This window comes from Pongo abelii, chromosome 6, assembly GCF_028885655.2.
Source record: "Pongo abelii isolate AG06213 chromosome 6, NHGRI_mPonAbe1-v2.0_pri, whole genome shotgun sequence".
Classification (NCBI taxonomy): Eukaryota; Metazoa; Chordata; class Mammalia; order Primates; family Hominidae; genus Pongo; species Pongo abelii.
Window position 1 is genome coordinate 149,340,836 of NC_071991.2, and position 22,359 is coordinate 149,363,194.

The 22,359-nt window shown below is 54.0% G+C and overlaps 1 protein-coding gene across 5 annotated transcripts in view; it reads right to left on the reverse strand.

The window, feature by feature from the left end:
- Positions 1-20,009, reverse strand: part of PRKAG2 (protein kinase AMP-activated non-catalytic subunit gamma 2) — a 329,808-nt gene extending 309,799 nt beyond the window's left edge. For 4 of the 5 annotated variants that reach the window (XM_054559038.2, XM_054559037.2, XM_054559036.2 and 1 more), the window contains exon 1: positions 19,191-19,998. In XM_054559038.2, coding sequence (XP_054415013.1) covers positions 19,191-19,304 — 114 coding nt within the window. In that variant the 5' untranslated portion in view covers positions 19,305-19,998. Of the gene's footprint in view, positions 1-19,190 lie in introns of all 5 variants that reach the window. The other variant, XM_024249353.3, reaches the window with a different exon arrangement.
- Positions 20,010-22,359: the final 2,350 nt, after the last annotated feature.

Consider the following 22,359-nt stretch of genomic DNA (forward strand, 5'->3'; position numbering starts at 1 on the left):
GAATACTAGGAACAGGCAGAGTTGCTGATGCGTTAAATGGCAAAATATGTGAAAGACGTAAGTGTGGCACCCACACCGAATATAACTCGGTGAATGCCCGCATCCGAAAAACAAGACCAGCCACGCACACAGTCACGGCGTCCCCACTGGAGCACGGTCACCTGTGCCTCATCAGCCACTGTGGCCGCCACAGGGAAGAGAACTGGATCGCAAGGCAGGTGTTTCAAGCCTGGTGAAACCCAGCTCTAAGGAGACAAGATAAAGGAGGAGAAGGCACGGGACAGAAGGCAGAAGACAACAAGAAGGGTGGAGAGAAAATGGAGCAGAAAAGGAGGAAAGAAACAGAAAATGGTGACAAAAGAAACTACTGGACTGCAGCCCAAAGTCTACTGCTTTCAGCTTTGTGTAAAAGGTGGTATCTTTTAGGGCTCCAGAGACACTAACCAGTGTAATTTTTGCAGGCAACATTAAAACAAAAAAACAATCCTAAGACCCATCTATTTGCAATTAGGCAAGGGCTGATCATTGCTGGAAAAAAAAAAAAAAAAAAAAAGCCCACAGGGAGTGTAAGGGATGAGCACAGAACGCACAGCATCCTGCGGAAGACGGTGTAGGAGATAAGAGCCGGAAAAGGTCAGTGCTTTTTGCTGGGTGACATTTAGGACCTTTCTGCTCCCGCCAGCTCCCAGCTCCCAGACCACTGAGCCCTACAGAGCTTTGCAGAAATGAGGAATGAGGCCGATGCCCAGGTCTGCCTGTGAGAGGTGGCTGTGCCCAAGGTGGACCCATCAGCAACTGGAAGTACCAAAAAAAAAAAAAAAAAAAAAGGCTTCATATAAATGCATCTATAGTCAGCCTTTAAAAATGGTTGGAAAGCAACAGCCCACTCCTCTCCACGCATTTTCTCGGGTTGCATGCTGCCTTCCGGCACCATCTGTCTGTTCAGCACAGCGGTTGTGTGTGGGCTCAGGCGCCAGACGGCTCCGGCTTGATGCCCGGCCACGCCACCCCCTGCCAACGGCCTCTGCTGTGCAGATTTTCCCATCTGTAGAATGGGGACAATAGCAGCACCAGCACACAGCTGTGTGGGGATGAAGTCAGTTGCCACCCACGCATGCTGAGGACCTGCTGGCTTGGGAGCGCTCGCTCTCTTTGTGGCCACTGTTGCTCTTCCTTTCCCTTCAGGTCTGTTCTGAAAAGTCATCTGAGCCAGGTGCCACCTCGCTGGAGCATCAGAAGGTGGGCATACAATTTCTAACACCTTCAATACAACCCTGAACGGTGATTTCCTGTCACTAGGAAGGAATGGGACATAGGAGATAAAGAATTGTGGGTTTTACTCCTTTGGCTGCTCCCTAAGGGGTACAGGGCTGGGACTTGCCTCTTCCATCTCTCTTTGAGAATGAAGAGCTCCTTTCCCCCACTGCTGGTGGTGCTGTGGCCCCTCAGCTGCCAGCCCCTTATGGGGACAGCCCAGGCTGGAGGAGCCACCTTCCCAAGGCCCTAGCCTCTTCCACAGACAGCTGCATCCACTGATGATTGTCCCCAGCCCCCGCTGCTACCCAGCAAGGCTCGGAAGGGTGGGCCGAGGCCCTGGCTGAGACTGTGGGGCAGCCCAGCCTCTCCTGCACCGCGCCTACCCCTCCCATCCCCTCCCCTCCTCTCCCCTCCCCTCCCCTCCCCAGGGGCTGATCCCGAGTTCCCCAGCACTCATCAGCACCCTGCCAGCCTCGGCCACAGCTGTCCCCAGCCGGCCTATTGAAGAGCCCAATCTGTGCCACTTGTTGGGAAGGCGACTGAAGCTCCTGGCTCCTTGGAGCTTTAAGCAGTATGGCGATTATTTTTATTTTTGTTTATGCATATCTTGTGCCACTTTTGGTATCCAGGTGTCATAAAGATACGTGTCAGGGACTGGACTAGGTGAGCCTCAGTGGATAGTTAAATACCCATATCTCCCACACCACATTATTCCCCTCCCCTATTCAGCTGCCCCCGCCCACACACACCACCCCTGCGCTACAGGAAGAGAGAGTCACAGGGAAAGGGAAGTCCTGCCTCCTCAATGGTCCTGGACCATGGCCATGCCTGACACCATCGCTGCTGGAAGAAGGGGCGACATCATCATTCACTTCAGCCATTTCTCGGCTTCCTGTGATTTGAAAGTTTTCCAGTGCTGAGATGGGTTTGGTCTAAGCTAGCAATCCAAAGATGCTTTGCTGGTAGCTAGGAGGTATTCAGCAAGCACCTGCTATGCAGAATGCACAGTGTGGAGCACTTGGAGGGACCATAAAGATGAACAGAACACGAATTCTGCCCCCAGGAGTCTTGATGGAGCTGACGGGTACCTAGGCCTTGTCTCGCCCCTCGGAGGCCCCTCTTGCTGCTCCTCTGCAAGGCTGGCATCGACAGCAGGTCCAGCCCCATCCCTGGCCTCAGTGACTCAAGGGCAGTTTTCAGAAACTTCTCAGGTCAAGGAAAGCTCAGAAAGTCCAGTGTCTCCTGAGGAGGAGCCAGACCCTGGCCAGGTGTCTCTCGAGTCTGTCACAGAACAGATTCAGGAAAAACAGGTCACTGGGGCCTCCAGCAAAGAGCCGATACCACATCTGGGTGCATCGTCCTGTGATGCCCAGTGAATGTGCTTCAAGGGTGCTGCACACCAGAGAATGCTCCGCGGGGAACGGTGTCAGAGGGGGCAGGGCGAGGTGAGACCCGCAAGCCAGTCCCTGCTGCACACGGTGGTGGAGGCAGAAAGCTGTGGCAAGACCTTCCCACCATCTCCATGAGGCCTGTGGGTGGAGAGGGTGGGATGCGACTGCCAGCCCTGTGGAAAGGTATGATTCTGTAAAGAAGACAAAGGTGCTGGCCAGGAATCATGGTCTTCAGAGTGAGGGCAGTGCACAGCACATCTCTCCGTGTTCACTGAGACACAGCTAAGGACACATGCTTAAAGGGCCATGGGATGAGCGAATAGGGAAGACTTCCCAGGGGCGAGGGCTGTGAGAGCGGAGGTGAGTGATCTGGTGGCACCTGCCTGAGGCTGTGTGCCCAGGCCCGGCTGGGTCTGCTGCCAGCCACAGCCCACAGTGCCAGAGCAGTCCCTTGGCGCCATCAGAAGCTGAGTGGTCTTGGATACCTTCAGCTCCCCTTCTGCTCTCGTCAGCCACTTGCCAGCCATCCTCTTTTGTCCCAGGTGAGAGCTGCAGGTTAAGGCACCGAGGATGTATCTCCATCTCTGTCCAGGGCCAAGCAGTTGAATGATCTGATAAACAGCCGTCCCTCACTCCCATTTAGACAGCAGTCATCTCAGGGTATCAGCTGGAAATCCAAGGCCACGGGAGTCACCTGAGTCCATGCCGCTGGAGGGACGCAGGGTTGCAGGATGGGAATGCCCATCTCCTGATGTAGTCCGAGATTCCATCTCCGCCACCTGCAGGTGGGACTGCGGGCTGGGCTGACGGAGGTGGCCGGGCACCTGGAGCTTTAGCAGGTATTATCACAGAAGCCTAGAATGCTGGACCCGGAGGGGTCCTTCCAGTCACTAACGGGGCTCCATCTGCCTATCGGATGCTTTCATCTACCTTCCATTAAGCTCATTAACCAGCAGCTGTGATGTGCCCAGCCACTGCGATATGCCCAGCCACTGCCCCTTCTCCAGCCTCCATGGAGCCCCTCCTGCCAGAGGCAGGGCAGAAAAGGGGCACCAGGACAGACCCATGGAGAGGTAAGACCACAGGTTGGGTGTGCTTTGCACCATGCTTTGCAGCAAAGAGAACCAGAACTTCTTGCAAACACCTCACTCCTCCAACACCACACACGGCTACCTGCATCTCTACATTGCTCGTCCTTCCTCACCCCCTCTCCTCCCTGGCATCCACACCTGTACTCATGGACAATCAGAGACAAGCACTGATGGGTGCCATCTGTGGTGCCCAAGGCCTCGCCTGTGGAAGGGGGTATGGGTTTCCTCTCCCGTTGGGAATAAACCAACCACAAGACACAGAGGGAGAGCGTGGCCCCCAGCCTACCCACCCCACCCAAGGCCTACTGCGGACTAGGAGATGACTTGGGAGCTTGAGTGTTCTCTAAAAGCCCCATATTTATTTTCTGGAGTCAAGGTGCAAAGTCCCCATGAGTTCCCCATTAGACGGCAAATGCCCCAAGGAGAAGAGGACAAAAAGCATATTAACCTGATGAACTGATTCCCAAGGATGCCTGCTGTGCCCTACCTCTCCTAGAGGGCACTGTTCTAGCCCAGAGAACACTGTCTCCCCTTGTCTGCCCACCTGTCTTTCATGCCATGACCCTACTGGGGTCACGATAGGCTCGTGGTAGAGGGAGGTGGAGGCAGACAAGACTCCAGGGACCATGAAGTCCTGGCATTCTGCTTCTAGGTGGAGCTTGCCAGGTTAGATTTCTGCCCCCGACCTCAACTCTCTGCAGCCCCACCCCAAGACTTTGCCTTCAAGTTCCTGGCACGTGGACGCAAGGCCAAGGCCATTTCTAAGCCTTCTCACTCTCAGTTAAGGGCTCAGTACCTTCAGCCCTGGGAGCTCAAGCTGGCTTCACTCTGGGGTCAGGACCTTGGCCTGTCTCAGTGTGAATAAGGAGACCTGTTGAACAAATTTGCAAATTATTCAGCCAAAGCCTAATGAAGGATTAAAAAGGAAATCTCGTTCAAATTACGGTTAAAGAATCACCTGTAGGACAGGCATGGTGGCTCATGCCTGTAATCCCAGCACTTTGGGAGGCTGAGGGGTGGATCACTTGAGGCCAGGAGTTCAAGACCAGCCTGAACATGGCAAAACTTCATCTCTACTAAAAATACAAAACTTGGCCGGTCATGTTGGTGTGTGCTTGTAATCCCAGCTACTGAGGAGGCTGACACATAAGAATTGGTTGAACCTGGGAGGCTGAGGCTGCAGTGAGCCAAGATGGTGCCACTGCATTCCAGCCTGGGTGACAGAATAAGACTCTGTCTCCAAAAAAAAAAAAAAAAAAAAAAGAATCACCTCCATTGAAAAGAATAAAATTATCTTAATCTGGGGCCATCCCCAAAAAACCTGGGATGGGATGGTGGCCACAGCTACATTCTTAGGGTCCTCCCATGGGCTGCTTGTAAGGGAGAGGGAGGCAACCCTTCTAGACACACACATCCTGCTTTTTACTGTGGCATCTCAGTCATGCTCCCCCAAGTCCTGCGAGGTGGGGATTATATTCTGTATTTTACCGGTGAGGAAACTGAGGCTTAGATTGTGCCAGTAAACTGCCCAATAGGACACAGGGGGCAATCAGTGACACTGGGGTTGCGACCTTGGCCTCTGGCGCCCAAACTCATGCTCCCTCCCCAGCAGACACTCTTCCGTTGGCAAGATGAAAACCATCCCATCTTCCTGCTCACACACAGGACTCTGTTCTTGAGAATCTAGTACGAGGGACATCTAGGTCCATGCCCGTCCCCTCGGTGGACGGATGCTCCCTCCTCCAATGGCACCAGGAAATAGAGAGGTCCCTGAGGGGATGAGGCCCAAGGCACTGGCATCTGGCCCCCAGGCTCTGCATTGTGTGAAGGTCTAGGAGCCCAGCCTGTCTCTAGGCAGAGGACCATCCCGCCACGGCAGATGCCTCCTGCCAGACACAGGATGCTGTTACTAGTCAATCAGCCTGAGCCAAAGCCCAAGTAACTTTTCCAAGTGGGAGGTGAAGGAAAAAAACAAGCAATACAATAATGTGCCTAAAATCTGCCTTTCTTTTTCTGGCCAGTAGATTGGATAGAAAAAAAAAAATGCCTCTTTTTGAAACCAACAAGACATGATTTGTCTGAAAATTTTCTCTTTGAGATATGTGGCTCCCATAAGATTTGTAAATAACGGGTTAGCTCAGATTTTTCTAAATTGGGTCGCAGAGTTAACTAAGCATTTCCATTCTCAAAGACGGCCCACATTTTCTTTCTTTCCCCGTTAGTTAAGCTTCTGCATTTCCTCACCATCATCATCATCGTCAACATTCAGGTCGGCTGTGTGAGAGGTGGCTTCCTCAGGACTGGGACATGACAAAGTGTAGACGCATGCCATCTTTAAAGGAGCTTATGGTTTAATTAAGGAGACAGGCTGGACACTTCGAAAGAAAAATCATGAGATTTTATTATGAGAAAGGGACGCAGTGCCATGGATGCCATGGTGTGTGGCTCCTGGATCCCCAGACGCAGGGAGCATTGGTAGGTCCCCAAGTGCGGGGGACACTGGTAGGTCCCTGGGTACTGGGAGCACTGTTAGGTCCCCGGGTGCAGGGAGCACTGGTAGATCCCTGGATTCAGAGGGCACTGGTAGGTCCCCGGGTGCAGGGAGCACTGGTAGATTTCCAGGTGCAGGGGTCACTGGTAGGTCCTGGGGTGCAGGGGGCGCTGGTAGACCCCAGGTGCAGGGGGCACTTGTAGGTCCTGGGGTGCAGGGGGCGCTGGTAGATCCCCGGGTGCAGGGAGTGCTGGTAGGTCCCCGGGTACAGGCAGTACTGGTAAATCCCCAGGTACAGGGGGCACTGGTAAGTCCCTGGGTACAGGGAGCACTGGTAGCCGCTGGTACTCAGCTGAGTGCCTGGCTGAGACTTGCCCTCACTAGACGGTATTCGCCTCACCCAAGTTCATATCCCCTTTCCAGGGACAGTGTGGGAGCCCTTTGCCTCAATCTGGGACAACTCTGAAGGGCCATCCCAGTTCCAGAATGCTCCAAGGGGTCAGCTGAGGCCTTTGGTGTGAATGCTTCATTGCCCTTCCCCTCTGCTCAGTCCAGCTTGCTTCCCTCTTTCACCACTGAGTGGCCAAAGCTAGAGGCACAGACTCACCAGCTGAGCATAACCTTCAGGTGAAGGTGACAAAGGCCACTGGAGGGCAGACCATCATTTAACAAGGAATAGAACCAAATATGAGGCCAGCACGGTGGCTCACACCTGCAATCTCAGCACTTTGGAAGGCCACCGCAGGAGGACTGCTTGAGCCCAGGAGTATAAGAGCACCCTGGCAAGATGATGAAGCCCCTTCTCTATGAAAAATCAAAAAATTAGCTGGGCATGGTAGCACCTGCGGTCCCGGCTACTCAGCAGGCTGAGGTAAGAGGATCGCTTGAGCTCAGCAGTTCCAGGCAGCAGTGTTCGTACCACCGCACTCTAGCCTGGGCTACAGAGCAAAACCCTGTCTCAAAAAAAAAAAGGAACCAAGAACCAAATATGTCTACCTGCCTTTATGCTGTATTTTATCATAGTAGTAAACTCTATGCCTGCATGTGGAGCCTACAGAACATTGCTTTCAGCCTTTCCTGAGAACTGATGTTACCACATCTAGAGGAGACAAAAGAGGAGGGAGGTGATAGCGAATGGAGTCTGGAGCCCACAGCCCTTGTCTTGAAATAGCACAAAACAAGCACTGCTGTGAACCGGCTTCCTGACCTCCAGCCTCAAGAGCAGGCATCTCAGGCACAAAGCCATGGGCCCGGCAGACGGCACTGCTGGCTCCCAGAAGCCCTTCCCTGACTGTAGCCACAGCAGCTGACCAGCCAGGGTGGGATTCCTCTCCTCCCAACACACCTCCAGTGCAAAAGCCCAGGTTCAATCCTTGCTTCGCCACTGGCCAGCCATGCGACGTGGCAGGTCGCTTAACCTGTTGGGGCTGTTTCCTCATGATATGGCGGTCCAGGGTGCAGCTTCCTGTTTCCCTTCTCCCAAGGGCTACCATGCATCCTCTGCGCCACTTCCACACCTGGCACCTGCAACCCTAGCGGGGAGGTCACCTGGCCCAGTTCCTTCCCCAGACCAGGTTGGTATCACTGCTCAGCATTTCCCTCTGTCTTTGAAAATATTCTATTACCTGTGCCCCAAGGTCATGTCAGAAATCTCAAAATACACCTAACATGCAAAGCAGAGTGGTGAGGAGACAAGCGACCTCTCTGTTCTCCTGGTGCTGGCAGCTCCCCAGGGGCGAAATATCTCCTCGGACACTCACTCATCTTCAGTGGTGCAAATGGGAGGGCTCAGGTGACACTCTCAAAAGTCCAGCTTTGGAAGGATCCAGGCCCCATCACTGCTCTGCGCGCCCCTCACCCACAGCCCCTTAAAGCCACTTGCCCCCAGGACAAAGCAGTTTCCATACAGCCGTGGTGCTTGAGCCAAACGGAGACTTAGGCTCCAGCCTTCTTTTTCAAAGTGTATATATGTATATTACATATTACACATATTACATATAGGATATACTTTAAATAGCATATGATTAGATAACAATTTTATATACTACTAATTATATAATATATGAATGTATTATATATGTAAACTGATCTAGACAGGTTAAATGACTGGTTCCGCTCAAATCCTTCCGGCCCCTGTGCACGTGACCTTGCCATGTGACCTGTCTTCCCATCCACAGGCAGAGTCTGTCCCTCCATCCCTTGCGTCTCAGCCGTGTGACTTGCTATGCCCAAGGGGCCTGAGGAACCCCTGAGCTTCAGGCTGGCCCTCTTGCTGCTGCCTGGATGGCCTGCTGGACACACGGCTCAGTCGTCCCCGCGGCTCGGCTGGCATGGAGCCGACTGGGCGATGGGCAGACATGCAGGCGAGGCTGTCCTGGGCCCCAGCTGCCGGCTGACCCCAGAGATCGGCCAAGCCAGCCCCAACCACGAGAACTTCCCAGCTGACAGAGAGAACAGTGAGAAAGAATAAATTCTTTGGCTTTCAGTCCCTATGTTTTTGGTGTTTTGGTAGCAGCAGACGTGAACTGATGGGGTGACGGCATACCCCAGGTTAAGCCTTGTGAGGGGAGAGAGGGGCCCATGTGAGTCACAGTGAGACCCCTGTGCCTGGCACACAACAGGCTGCGGTCAATACTGGATGACTCAGTGAGAAGAAGCCCCTAGACGGTGACGGAGGCGCCAGGCAGGGCTTCCTGATTCTGAGTGTAGTGTTCATTCTAATCTCCATTATTTAAGAAGCAAAAACAACAAACTGAGAAAGAAGAACTGGAGACCGGAACCTATGAAAGCGGAGAAGAGGCCGGCACGGTGGCTCACGCCTGTGATCCCAGCACTTTGGGAGGCCGAGGCGGGCAGATCATGAGGTCAGGAGATCGAGACCATCCTGGCTAACACGGTGAAACCCCGTCTGTACTAAAAAACACAAAAAATTAGCCGGGTGTGGTGGTGGGCGCCTGTAGTCCGAGCTCCTCAGGAGGCTGAGGCAGGAAAATGGCGTGAACCCGGGAGGCAGAGTTTGCAGCGAGCGGAGATCGCGCCACTGCACTCCAGCCTGGGCGACAGAGCAAGACTCTGCCTCAAAAAAAAAAAAGAAAGAAAAAAAAAGAAAAGAAAAGAAAGTGGAGAAGGCAGGTTATTTATTTTTGAAATAAGAAGGGTAAAGAATAACCTTCAATGACGTTCATCTAGAAAGGGGCCGAGTAAAGCGTATGGAGACCTGACCCACACAGGGCAAACCGCAGGGAAGCAGCAGACACCGCCCTCTCTGGGTCTATCGTCCAGCCTCAGCCTGACCGTCCAGCCTTGTCCCCTACCCCAAGGAGGCCTTGGCTGCTCGCGGGGCATCTGGGCCACAGCCAAGCAGAGATACCAAAAACCCAACAAGACACAAAAGAGGCTTTTCTCAGCAGGTTGGGCTAGAATGGTTGTGAAACTTACGCTGTCTTCTACATTAAGGATAATAAGACTAATAACAATACTAATATTTCACATATTACTTTAGAGATAAAGAGAGACAGCTTATATAAAAGCACACGTCTGGCATATAACAAGTGCTTCAGCAATATTAGCTCAATCTGATGACAACTGTGCCACCCCAGATGGTATCTGATACAATCAACAATATTGATCGGTCATCAGCACCATGAATGCAACTCCCCATCAAGCATATCTAGGTTGCATGGAGGAAGAAGGCTCTCCGGGGTGCTTCTTACAACATATGCTATAGATGAGGATGGGGCCCAGGTGATGTTTGCTTCAAGCCCACCACCCCATGGCTGCTGGCATGGCTGAGGTGGTGAGCAGGGTGGAGCTGAGTAAATGGTTTCCACATTAGCCCAACAGACAAATGGCTGCATGGAGCCTGCCCGCCTGCCTGCCCGTCTTCTGGAAGTTGAGCAGGTGACAGAGCTGTTCTCTCACCCCCACCCCTCGCACACACCTCTGCACCCCTGGCCCCAGGAGGCTGAGTCTTGGTGGCCACCCAGGAGGGGAGTGCAGGCAAAGAGGAGGTGCTCTGGACAGAGGGAGCAGGCCCAGGTCCCGGAGCTGCCACACCAGCCTCTGTCACATCACGTTGGTTTTCTCACAGCCCCTCCATACTAGAACTTCCAGCAGTGGGAGGAGGGGACGCAAGGAAAGACCCAGACCTTGGAAGGAAGGGAGTGTCAAAGCGCTGTGGGCAGTGGGACGCTGGGACCCCTTCCTAGGGCCTTGGCCCCCTCTCCAGGCCATGCCGTGGGACCCCTCAGTGCAAGCCCCTGCCCTACAGCTCTATCAGATGGAGGCTGTGGCTGCGCTGTGCTTCGAGGGCAGGGCCCTGTTGGATTAGGTTCCTGGGCTGTGATAATGCAGCACCACATACTGGGGGCTTTAAAACAGAACGGATTCTCTCATCACTCTAGAGGCCAGAGGTCTGAAATCAAGGTGCTGTGAGAGCCACACTCCCTCCAAAACCTCCGGGAGGATCCTTCCTTGCCTCTTCCACCCTTCAGCGGCCCGTATTCCACGGCTCGTGGCAGCAGCTGTGCAATCTCTGCCTCCGCCCTCACAGGCCTTCTTGCTTGTGCCTCTAGATGCAATTTCCCTCTTCTTAGAAGGACTCCAGGCATAGTGGATGAGGGCCGGTCCTAATGGCCTCATCCTAATCTATATGTTAATCACATCTGCAAAAACCCCATTTCAAAGAAGGTCCCATTCACAGGTACGGGGTGCAGGGGGTGTGGGATTTCGACCTTTTTTTTGGAGAATACAATTCCATCGCACTGTTCATCTTTGTGTCCTTGACACCCAGCCCAGTCCCTGGAAAGCACACAGAAGTGAGCTGACTGGTTTCTGGTCCCAGCACTAACCCTGCGTAAACATGGTTCTTAGCAATGACTCTCTATTTCTTTATTCACAAGTTGAGAATTTGCATCCTATTTTCTCAAATTCTCCCCTCACCCTGTTGCATCCTTCCTCTTCCCCTCCCCAGCACAGTGGAGGTCACTGCAGGGCTACCCCCCCCGCAATGAACTCCCCTGGAAGAAGGCCAACAGAGCTGCAGGGCACCCCCCTCCAGGACCAGGCCTTTGGCTCATGGAAAAGACGCTGGGAGCCTGGGGTTATGGAGCAAACTGGTCTTTGTCGTACATTCATCAGCAACTTCACTGCCAGGTCAGAGTATATCAAAACACAGAGGCCCTGGCAGACGCCCCAAAGCCTGGTGATATCCAATTGGTCCGTGACCAGCCATGGGTTGGCAGAGAGGGCTTCCTGTCAACAGGAAGTAAAGGACAGGGATTAAATTATTTTCAAAGTAGGTAGTGGAAGAAAGAGATGAGTGAGATTCCAATTAACCATTCCAAGGCAGGGCTAAAATACAGTTCCACCAAATCACCTTCTTCTACTGGGGAAGCTCAGCCAGTTAACAGCTAACCCCTTCCTCTGGTCTGGGCGCATAAGCCGTGCAATGAGTAACAGCGGGGGCTTCTAAGAACTCCGTATGGTTAAGCCCGAAGGACACAGCTTAACTCTCAGGTGGCCCCTCTGCTCATCTCAGAGCGAGTCACGGTTAAAGAACCAAGCAAAGTTACCACTCTGTTTCAACGTCACAGCTCAGCTGCCCATCGGCCTTTGTTTGTTGCACATTTTAAACGATGTTGACAGAACTGTGGGGTTATCAGGATGGGCTGGTTCACTGTCTTGAAAGGACGGCAGACAGCTGCTGCTTCATCGGTGATCACATTCACTGGTCCCATTTTGGCCGACGGGAGGGCGGAGGGAGGAGAACGGGTGAGCCACATTCTCACTGGGCTCCTGTCAGTGTCTGTGGCACTCGGTAACCTTAGCAGCCCCCATAAATGTAAAAAGGTGCCTAGAAACAGACAGACACTGGCCATGAGCTGAATACACCAAAATCAGCTCTTATAGGAAAACAGGGAAAGCAAAAGAAAATAAACAGCCAAGAAGCAGGAATATTTAAGAGCACATGTATTTGCCTGAAAGTTTTAGAAGATACAAACTGATTTACAAATTACGTAAGCGAAGTCTGAGTAGAAGACGCGTTGGCAAATAAAAAGTGCTTCCAAATGATTTCTTTCGCCAATCTAGTGTTTAGCACAGTCAAAATTGCAAACCCTGAGTGCAAACTAGCAATATTGATCTGAGAGGTTTTATTGGGGGGGCAGTTCAAAGAAAAGAGGCAGGAAAAGACACTAGCAATGCACTGAGAATCCTAACAAGTTTGTGACATGTGAAAAGATGCAATATTGATTGAACCCACCAACTCTGCTGGCTGCTGCTTCTGTTTATGTTAATTCAGTACTCGAGCTGGGAAATCATGATCCAGGATTTAACTCTTTGCATTCATCAGTAGGCTGCTCCTCTGCAGTATGTAGAGCCTTGTTTACATAAGAATCTTGGAACCCTCCACAAAGAGGTACCAGGACCAAGCGTGAACAGGGCAGCGGGGGCTAGATGAGGGCAGAGATGCACATTTCACCTCCACTGTAATTAACCCTGTCATCTACCATGTAATGATGAACAGGCTTTTTCTCAGCTGGCCATTTGTGAAGTAGGGATAAGAGGACGAGGCAGCTCCAGGGTGACTCCCGCAAGTCACTGAGCAGGTGACTCCGCAGGCCCATGGGTTTGTGCAGGCTCTGCACTATTTCCCCATGTGAGCTGCTCCATGGGCATCCCTGCGCCCTCTGTGTGGTGGAGTCTTCGAGGAAGTGATCACACATCACTATCTAGCTGCCCGTTCCCTCCAGGACCAGCACTGGGCTGTGCTCAAGTGGCATTGAGCCAGTGTGCTGTGCCCCACTGAGGACGCCCCCTCGCTGATCAGCCCTCTCACACCCAGCGTGCTGCAGAGCGGCAACCAAGCTTTGTCAAAAACTCTGGAGCCACAAGCCAGTCTGAGGACCCCATCACCAAGAAGCTTGACTACTGAAGGTTCCCATAGCATACTCTGGGCCCTATTGGAGCTTACGGCAGGGCATCTAAGATGCATCAAGCCACTGAAGGGCTGAGTCAAGAAAGCTTGCAGCATGGCCTAATGGGCTGGCCCACATGGGCGGCCCTGGCTACAGGCTGGTTTGGGCATTCATCTTTGTTTGGAAGCCAAATGTTGAATTGCCTTTGTCAAACAGAAGTCAAGGATATCTCTTCTCAATGACAGCTGAAAAGGTGCAGATGATAGATAGATAGATAGATAGATAGATAGATAGATAGGCAGACAGACAGAGAAATATAACTCATGGGGACAGAAGAAATGGAACACTATTACACCAGGGAAGCTATTAATAGTACCCAATTGTTTTTAAGCCCCAGTAGGTACAAGAATCACTGGAAAGCTTAAGAAAAATGCAAACTCATGGGTCCCACCCTCAGGCATTCTGATTCAGTAAGTCTGGGCTGAAGCAGGATTTTATATTCTAAACAAACACTGGGTGCTTCTACTTAAGCTAGTCCAGGAACCACACTTTGCGAAACATTGCCCTAAACCCTAATCCAGTAAATCTTGCTCAGGATAGTACAAACTGGCCAAGGTCAAAGCTGACACGTCCACTGTGCCACACAGCATCCCCCTTCCCTTTGTGGAGGCTTCCATCCAGAGCGTTTCAGTGGTGTGAGGAGCACAAAGCACTGTCACGGTTCGATCCTCCAGCCCTGGGGCAGGACGCGGCTCCCCTTCCCACCCTCATCCTGGAGTTCCCGAGCTGGTTCATCCAGCCGGATAGAGGCTATGGGGCAGGAGCTGGGTGCAAAGGTCCCAGGCCATGGCCAGCATGGAGGGTGCGTGGCCTTCTCGCAGCGTGGGGCTTCCCTTGAGGCCATGCGGCAGGGGGAAGCACTGCTGGCAACAGGCCCGCCCAAGCCCAGTCCCATCTCTGCAAACGTTGTGACTGCCCAGCTCCCTGGCACTATTTTTAGTTTGTCTCCAGCGACTGTGCAGGCTTTCTGGAGCACCTCTCCCCAGAGGGCCAGCGACATGTGCATTCTGACAGAAATGCCCCACTCAGCAGCAACCATCTGAACTCCTCCAGCCTGCCTCAGTGGCCCCAAAGACTTCTGCCTTGGGTCCGTCTCTCTGACGTCTTCCCTCTCCGTGGGTCTCCTGCTCTGTCATTGGCTTGAAACAGTTCCAGAGACGCACAACATGCCAGCCAGCCTTGATTAAAGCATGTCTATGGGATCTATGGACTTTAGCACTAATAGGGAAGCTGCTTTTTCTTAGACCGACATAAGGGAGAAAGAGCATGCTTGCTACCAAAGTCTCGGCAGAACACCACGCACAGCTACGCTTCCAGTGAATTACTTCCTAAAACCATTCCCATCACCTTCGTGATCAGCCATGCCTTACAAGAGGCACGGAGGCTCAGAGCAGGGAGCCAAGGCGGGATGCCAACAGGCCAGGACTCTGACCTCTACGGCCCTTTGCTACTTTTAAACGCCAGCATGGCCTCAGGATAGAATCTGCCCTCAGTCCTTCCCCTTCCTCTCCATTGCATCCTCCCCCCTCCTCCTCCAAGACCGTGTAGCTGTGCCCATAAAGGTGACCCAAAATGCCTAAGAAAGGCTGAAGTCAAGCAAGGCAACATCTTCGTTAGGTCCAAGGGCCATGTTCCCTTCCCCAGTACACGGCCATCACCGAATTCAATTGATAAATTACTTAGTAGTTCTAGGTCACCACCACCGGCCACTACCCACTGGCCCTAGGCTGTCCCCTAAAATGGATTCTTCCTTCTTGGTGTCCCAAGGCCTAGACGGGCTGTTGACAGGAAGTGGGCAGTGGGGACATTCAAAATCATCAGAGCCCGAGAGAGGAGGTTTGCAACAATTGCCTCCAACACCCTAGGCCACGGTTCTGTTCATGATATGGGCTGGAGGCTGAGGTCCCCAAAACGACTCAATCCAATTCAATGAAGAGACAAGCTGCTTGGGCACTAGGGGTCTCAGGAGGCCACCAAATGACCCCAGTCACAGGCCAGCCAGGGCCACAGTGCCTTTCAAGAGTTATTACTCCTCAGAATCCAAGATGTCCTTGGCAATGGCAGTCCCTGCACACCACAATCCTCTGAGGCTGGGGTGAGGAAGCAAATGTGATTCCCCATGGACGTGCTGCCCTCTGCTGAGATACACCTGGGCTATGACCAGACTCATCATTTCCCCAAGAACCGGCCCCTTATCCCAAATACCTCCACATCAGTTCCCGCCAATTCAACCCCTTGCCATCCACTAGGCTGGCCTTCTCACGTCCCAGGTCTGCCCTTCTGCATTCTCTCATCACAACTGCAGTTCAGGCCCTTGGACCCTTACCCTGGGCTTTTGCCAAAGTACTTTAGTTGGTTTCCTTGACACCAGCCCTTTTCCCATCACTCCACTCTGCACACTTTTCAAGGCTGATTCCCATGGAGTGCTGTTTTCTTTACCTTTAATGGCTGCTTAATTTAGGTCCCCCCAGAAAAGACACTCAGACAGGAACTTAGGTTCAGGAGTTTATCCCAGGGAGTGCGGGCAAGGGAATGGGGAAACTGAGGCAGGAACTGGCCAGAAGGGCCAGTAAGGTACATTAATGACTGGGTTACACTGTGGATCCCCACCCTGGTAGGGATCCCCTGAGGCACCCTGCAGAACCCAGGTCAGAACTTCCCACTGAGCAGCAGGGCGGCTGGGCCATTGGCCACCAACTGGACCCCTCCTGGGTTGAGGGTTGCCCCTCAGAGCATAATCCCAGGACTTCCAGGGGTCCCTGCACTAGGCTGAGCAAGCTGCCAGGGTCTGAGAGGATTCCTTCGGGTGGGGAGGGAGACACGAGTAAGAGGTTGTCCAACAAGGCTGCAGGTGAGGGTGGGCTGGGCCCAGGCACCAGGAGGAAGCTATCCACAGTGTCCACCGCAGCTTCTTCATGCCTTTAGGAGGGGGTCCTCACTCCTTAGGCCTGGCCTTCAAGGCAGCATTGCCAGATCAAATACACGACACCCCCATTAATCTGGGATTTCACATCAACAATGGATATGTTTTAGTATATCCCAAATATTGCATGGCACATACCTATGCTAAAAAATGATTCATTGTCTATCTGAAATCTAGATTCAACTAGGCATCTTGTATTTTTATTTACTACAGCTGGCAACCCTATGGCCAGGTCCTTCCTGATCCAGTCTCAAAGCATTTCTTATGACTCTAGCTCTCAAACCCTTCCTCCAGGAGGCGTGGCTCTTCACCTGGAAGCAGCCATCCCCTCCTGCCCGATTCTGTGGGGTGCTCCCACTGGTTCCTTAGTGGGAGTATCACCCACACTTCTATGTGACTCCTGCCTGCCATCTCTGGGTGTAAAGTCTCTCTGAACACATCAGGCCACTGTCATCACTCCTTCTGCCTCTAGAAGCAGGTGTGGTCTGCACTGGTCATCATATGACCCTGGATCATTTGCTAGCCTTTGTCTGAAAGCCTCATTTTCCCAGCGAGGTTATAACTGCCACCTAGCCTGGCACAATGATCAATAGGTAATGACCATTAGGCAGATGAGGGGACCTCCCTGGTGCCCAAAGCAACTGCAAGCCCTGTGATGACTTGGGCAGATCTTCGCCAGATCTAACCCTAACCAGAGCCTGGGCACGTGGTCACCCTCAGCCACTGTGGAATAACTGAATGCATACTACTTTCGCGGTGGGCTGGCTCATGCCAAGAACGTTATGAAAAGCTGCCAAAGTCACCACTGGCAGCAAGAAGGGTGGTCCGAGGACCCCAACTATAACATGGTTTTTCAACGTTCACGGCCTGGCCTCACAATCCTTTTTCTGGTTCTGGATTTTGTCTCACATTATCGCTGGCACCACCCCACGGGCACGCCCACACATCACTCACACCCTGCATTTGGAACCAGCCTCACCATGTGGCTGCCACACAAAATGGCCCAGCCACTGGACAATGGCATGTTCTTGTTTCTCTCTCTATATATTTTTAAAAACTAGGTGTCTGATGTATGTGTATATGTATATGTATATGTATATGTATATGTATATGTATATGTATAAGCCATACATTTATAGGACACTTTACACTTGTCAAGAGTTCTCCCGAGATGGGTGTGATGGCTCACGCCTGTAATCCCAGCACTTTGGGAGGTCAAGGTGGGCAGGTCGCTCGAGCCCAGCCCATGTGGACCAGCTTTGGGCAACATGGTAAAACCTCATCTCTACAAAAAAAAAATAAATAAATTAGATGGGTGTGGTGGCACATGCCTGTAGTCCCAGTTACTCAGGAGGCTGAGGTGGGAGGATCACTTGAGCCTGGGGAGGTTGAGGCTGCAGTGAGCCATGATTGCACCACTGCATTCCCACCTAGGAAACAGAGCGAGACCCTGACTCAAACCAAAAAAACAACAAAAAATGTTCCCATGAATCATTTTATTTCAATATCCATATAAAGCAGGAAAAACGGGTATTATTTCCTGCATTTGACAAATGGGAGAAACAGTAGTTACACGGTTAGCTCAAGTGATCACTGTTTAAGAGGCGTGTGGCAGCAACATCTAACTTTTAGTTCACGAACATGGTTTTAAATGCCTTACATGAGAGATGTAAACAAGAATGTTTCATTTTCAAATAGAACACTTATTCCTACATAATCGAGTCACCACCGTGGGGTCTCACCACACAGCAGCCAGGGGTCCAAGTTTCCTGCCCCAGAGCTTCCCAGCCAGGGAGGACTGGCCCAGGGCCCCTGTGGGGCTACTTGGCATCAGGTGTCTGGAGCCCCGCCCCTGGACTCCACCCTCTTCACACAAGCGTTAGACACGTGTGGGCCGGAGTTTACACAGGAGGACCTTAGCGGGACGTCTAAAAGAAGGGTGGCTCAGCAAACACGGGGCAGTGACCCCTGGGATTCACAGTGGGAAGTGAGTGACCTGTCTCGGCCATGCCAGCTGCGCCTGACGCTGTCGGGAAGGATTAGCTTTAATGAGGGGTCCGGACAGCCCATTCACTGCGCACTCCCACCCTGCCCCGGGAGAGCAAAATAACTTTCTCCACGGAGCACTCTGCTCTGTGTGTGTGTGTGTGTGTGTGTGTGTGTACACAAACACAAACATTTACTTGGTTGGCTGAGGCGGAGGGTGTGACCCAGTGGGCCACACCTCCCACCACCCGACCCCGCTACGGGGAGGCTAGGAACAGTGGCCGCGGGCTACCGGGGCGCCTTCCGAAGAGAGAACCACCACCCGGCCCGCCGCCCCTCTGGCTGGACAAAGGAAGCCGCAGGCAGATCCGAGTCGCCAATGTCCTCCCGGGCGGCTGGCGCGGACGGGGCTGAAGTTCAATGCAGCCTGCACGGATTAGGGAGCTCCGAGCCCCCAAATACCACAGAGACCCAAAGTACACTCCCGGGGCGGGAGAAGGGAACGGCGGCAGAGGAGACCCCAGCTCCAGGCCCAGAAACGCCCCGAGGGGAAACTGGAGTGGAGGGGGTGCATTGGAAGGCGCAGCTACACAGCTCCCCCCAACCCCGCCCCGCTGCTTTCCCCACCCACCGCCCCTCCCCTCTCCTCCCTCCCCTCCCCTCCCTCCGTCTCCAGCAGCCGAGCGCGGGCTCCACCTCCCCGGAGCGCAGTCCACACCGTCCCTTTTCAGCAAAACAACACAACGCACCGCCCCCCGCACCCGCACCCGGCTGGATACCCGGCTACGCCCAGCCGCCCACCAGCCGCGCCCGGCGCCCCCTCTAGTCTGCAGCCGCCCAGCCCCCGCCCTAGGCGGAGCCCCAGCCCGGGCTGCACGCGGGCAGAGAGAGAGATTGAGCCCCGGCTCCGCCAGCCCAGCTCGGGCCCTGTCCCTCTACCCTTTCCCCAAGCCGCCCGAAGTGACAGGAGGGGCACGCACGGCGCGCGCGGGGCGTCCAGCGTTAACCGCTTCGGCGCCGGGGACGGAAGCGACAGGAGGGCTGGGGAGCAGGGGACCGAGTGCTGGGACTCACCGGAATGTGCACGCGCAGCGAACGCCTCTTCTGGCTGGCATTTTTCTTGCCGCCGCTCCCGCCGGGGCTGGAAACATCTTTTTTCTTCTTGGTGTCCATAACCGCGCTTCCCATAACTCTAACCAGAAGTTGATTCTGGGAAACTCCTCGGGGATTCGGTCCCCTCCTTCCCTCCCTCGGCCGCTGCCTTCGGACAGGAGCCGCGCGCTCTGTTACACCCTGAAGCCACCTCGTGGGGACTTCCGCGGGGAGGGAGGGTGAGCAGGGAACTCGCGCCGCCGCCGCCGCCGCCGAAGCGCCGAGTTCAAGCGTCCTTTCCTACGGAACCCTCGCAGGCAAATCAGTCAAAGCCCGTCCCGGTTCTGGTGTCTCCCCGGGTTACTCGTGGCTGAGGTCTCCCGCTGGGTGACAAAGTTTTCTTCCTTTTGCAAAGCGAAGAAACATTTTCCACCCTCTCGGCTCCTCCCACAGATTCCCAGAGGTAATCTGAAAGGCAGGTGCAATTAAAACCAGCAATTTGGAAAACAACCCTCCTATGCCTGTGCCCAGGTGGGGAATCTGGAGCCAGTAAGACCGTTCGTGCATAAACGTAATCCTCGGCCGCAGAATAAACCAGCTCGGAGACTGCAGCTGGGTCCGTCCTCCTTTCTGGGCGAGAGGGAGGGCGGCAGGGGAAGAGGAGGTGCAAGGCGAGCCCTCTGCGCAATTGGGTTACGGGCGGCCGCCGGCAGAAGTTCTGGCGGCGGCGCTCGCGGCCCCGCGCGCCGGAGGGGGCGCCCGGAGCCCCGCGGGCCAGGAAGGGCAGGGCGCCCGCTCCTCGCCCCCCGCCGCGCCGCGGCCCCAGGGGACCGCAAGGGGACAGTGAGGGGCCGGGCCTGGCACCGACGCAAGCTCGGGGAGCGCGGGTGGTGGGAGGCGGCGCGTGTTGAACAGGAAGTGCGCGGCGTGCAGCGCCACCGTCCCGCTCCCCGTCGCCCCACGCTGCCCTCGTCGCCGCGCCCAGACCCCTGCGGAGGACGCAGCCGCTCGGGACTCGCTGCGAGCTGGTTTCGGATCCATCCCGCCTCTCGGCGTCTCACTGTGTGCCCTACCCTTTGAAACACGCCCCCGCCCCCGCCCCCGCCCCGCCGCAGACCCGGCAGCGAGGAAGCCCACAGTCTCCGGGGGCGCTGCGCGCGGAGCAGCACGTGCTTCGCGAAACACCGCAGCCCCCAGGTCCCGCCCCGCCCGGCGCGCGCACTCGAACCCGCCCAGAGAGCGGTGCGTGGCGCTGGGTGCGAGCAGGGTCTGGCCACCCCCACCCTCACCCCACCCTCACCCCACCCCACCCCACCCTGCTTTTTTCAGGTTCATCAAGGTTTGCGCAGTGGATCCGCAGTAAGTGCGTGTCCCCACGCCGCGGGAAACGTAGGGCTCCTGATACTGCGGAAAGAATTGGGAGAAGGGGAGGCCTCGAAGACCCGGGCGAGGGTTCCCGGTGCGGCCCAGGTCCTTTAGAGCCCCGGGTGGGCATCCGGTACCGCCTGCTGCCGAGGGCCCTAGAGGGGTTGGGGGAGGGGGCTGGTGTGTCCCCACCCGCGATGCGCCAGGATGGCGCGACCTCGGCTCCCTGGTGGAAAGTAGGGGGAGTGCTGGCTTAGGGGTCGCTTCCCCTCCTGCTCTAGTTTCTGAGGATGTGATGACCCCAAAGGTCATTGGCGCTCCCAGAATGCTGACGTCAGCTGAGCCGCTCCGAGTAATCAGTAATGCAGGGAGGCCACCCGCAGAAAGAACGCGACAGGGGTCGCTTTGGGGACACCATAGGGCCTTTACTCCTTTTGAGGTGCGTGCTTTTGCAGGACTCCCTCCCCAGAGGAGGAGGCATGATCAGCCCACCCAAAGGATCATCTCTTAGGAAGCAGGCGTGCGCCCACCCAGGGAGAAGCACCCTTCCTTTCAGCTGCTTGCCGGGTGGCTTTTCCAACCCGAGTTCCAGCAGCTTGCACAAAATCCTTACAGCTTGGGTGGTTCCCTGGCTCATAGGGGTGGGTTTATATTCTTTCTCCTTCTCCTCTGCTCTCTGGTCCAGAATGAAGCCAGCCTGGAAGATCCCCAGTCTCGAGACAGAGCCTGACAGGGGCAGATGCTCTGGAAGGACCCTGTCTGGGTTCAGCAACCAAGCAGGCATCCTGGCCCCACAGGTGTGGGACTTCTGGGTCTTCTCCTGGCTGGCTTCTTGCTAGAGGATTTCAAGAGACCCAGCAAGACTGTGTTGTCCCACTGAATGCTCAAGATATTGGTTAGAAGTAGAAAAGGGGAGTGGGTAGTATTTAGCCTCTGTCCCCACTAAAAATTATTCCCAATTGTCATTTGTGTCATCTGTTTAGCTTACAGTTTTAATCCTTGTCAAAATGATCATTTGCCAGGGTGCATAAACCACCCTGTTTGATGAGAACTGGTTTTAAAGGAAAATGGGGCCATCAGAAGGAAGCCGGTTGGTGTGAAGAGACGTCTGGGAAGAGCCCCTGGCGAGGGCCCTCATTCCACTGGGTGACCCAGAAGGAGAAAACCGCAATGGCGCTTCTCATTTGAAATGTTTTCTTTACGGACAGTGTTTAGCAATTGTTATAATGTGTACTTTTGTTGACGGATCTGTATACATATGTAAAATAATTTGTTCTGAGTTAATTTTGTTGGAACAAAGACTTTAGTGCTTCCTAAATTAAAACATTTTACTGTATTGCCTGCATTTTAAGAGCCTTTTTTTAATTTTTAATTTTTTTTGGTCCTTGTGATATTACGAGGTATAAATTCTGGGTTTTGTCCAGGGTTCCTGGCTTAGCACTCTCGTCGCCCTCATCACAGTCTCTTGTTATAATGTTGGGGCGCTTTAGGCCTCAGAAGCCCCAGGAAACAATCTCCTCTGAACTTCTCCTGCCTTCCTTCACCACCTCACCAGCCCAAGGCAGGACGCTAATCCTCCCTCATCTTTCTGATTGTGGGACTTAAGACCCTCTATTCAGAAGGGGTCCTGCCCCATTCCCGAGAGGAAGAAATCCTGCACGGAAAGGCCAATAACGATCGGAATAGGCAGGCCTCGTTGCGTGTCCACGCTTACTCAGTCACTATTAGATCATACCTTTTTGTTCGATCATATTTCTGCATGGTGGTCAATCGTGTCTGTCCAATG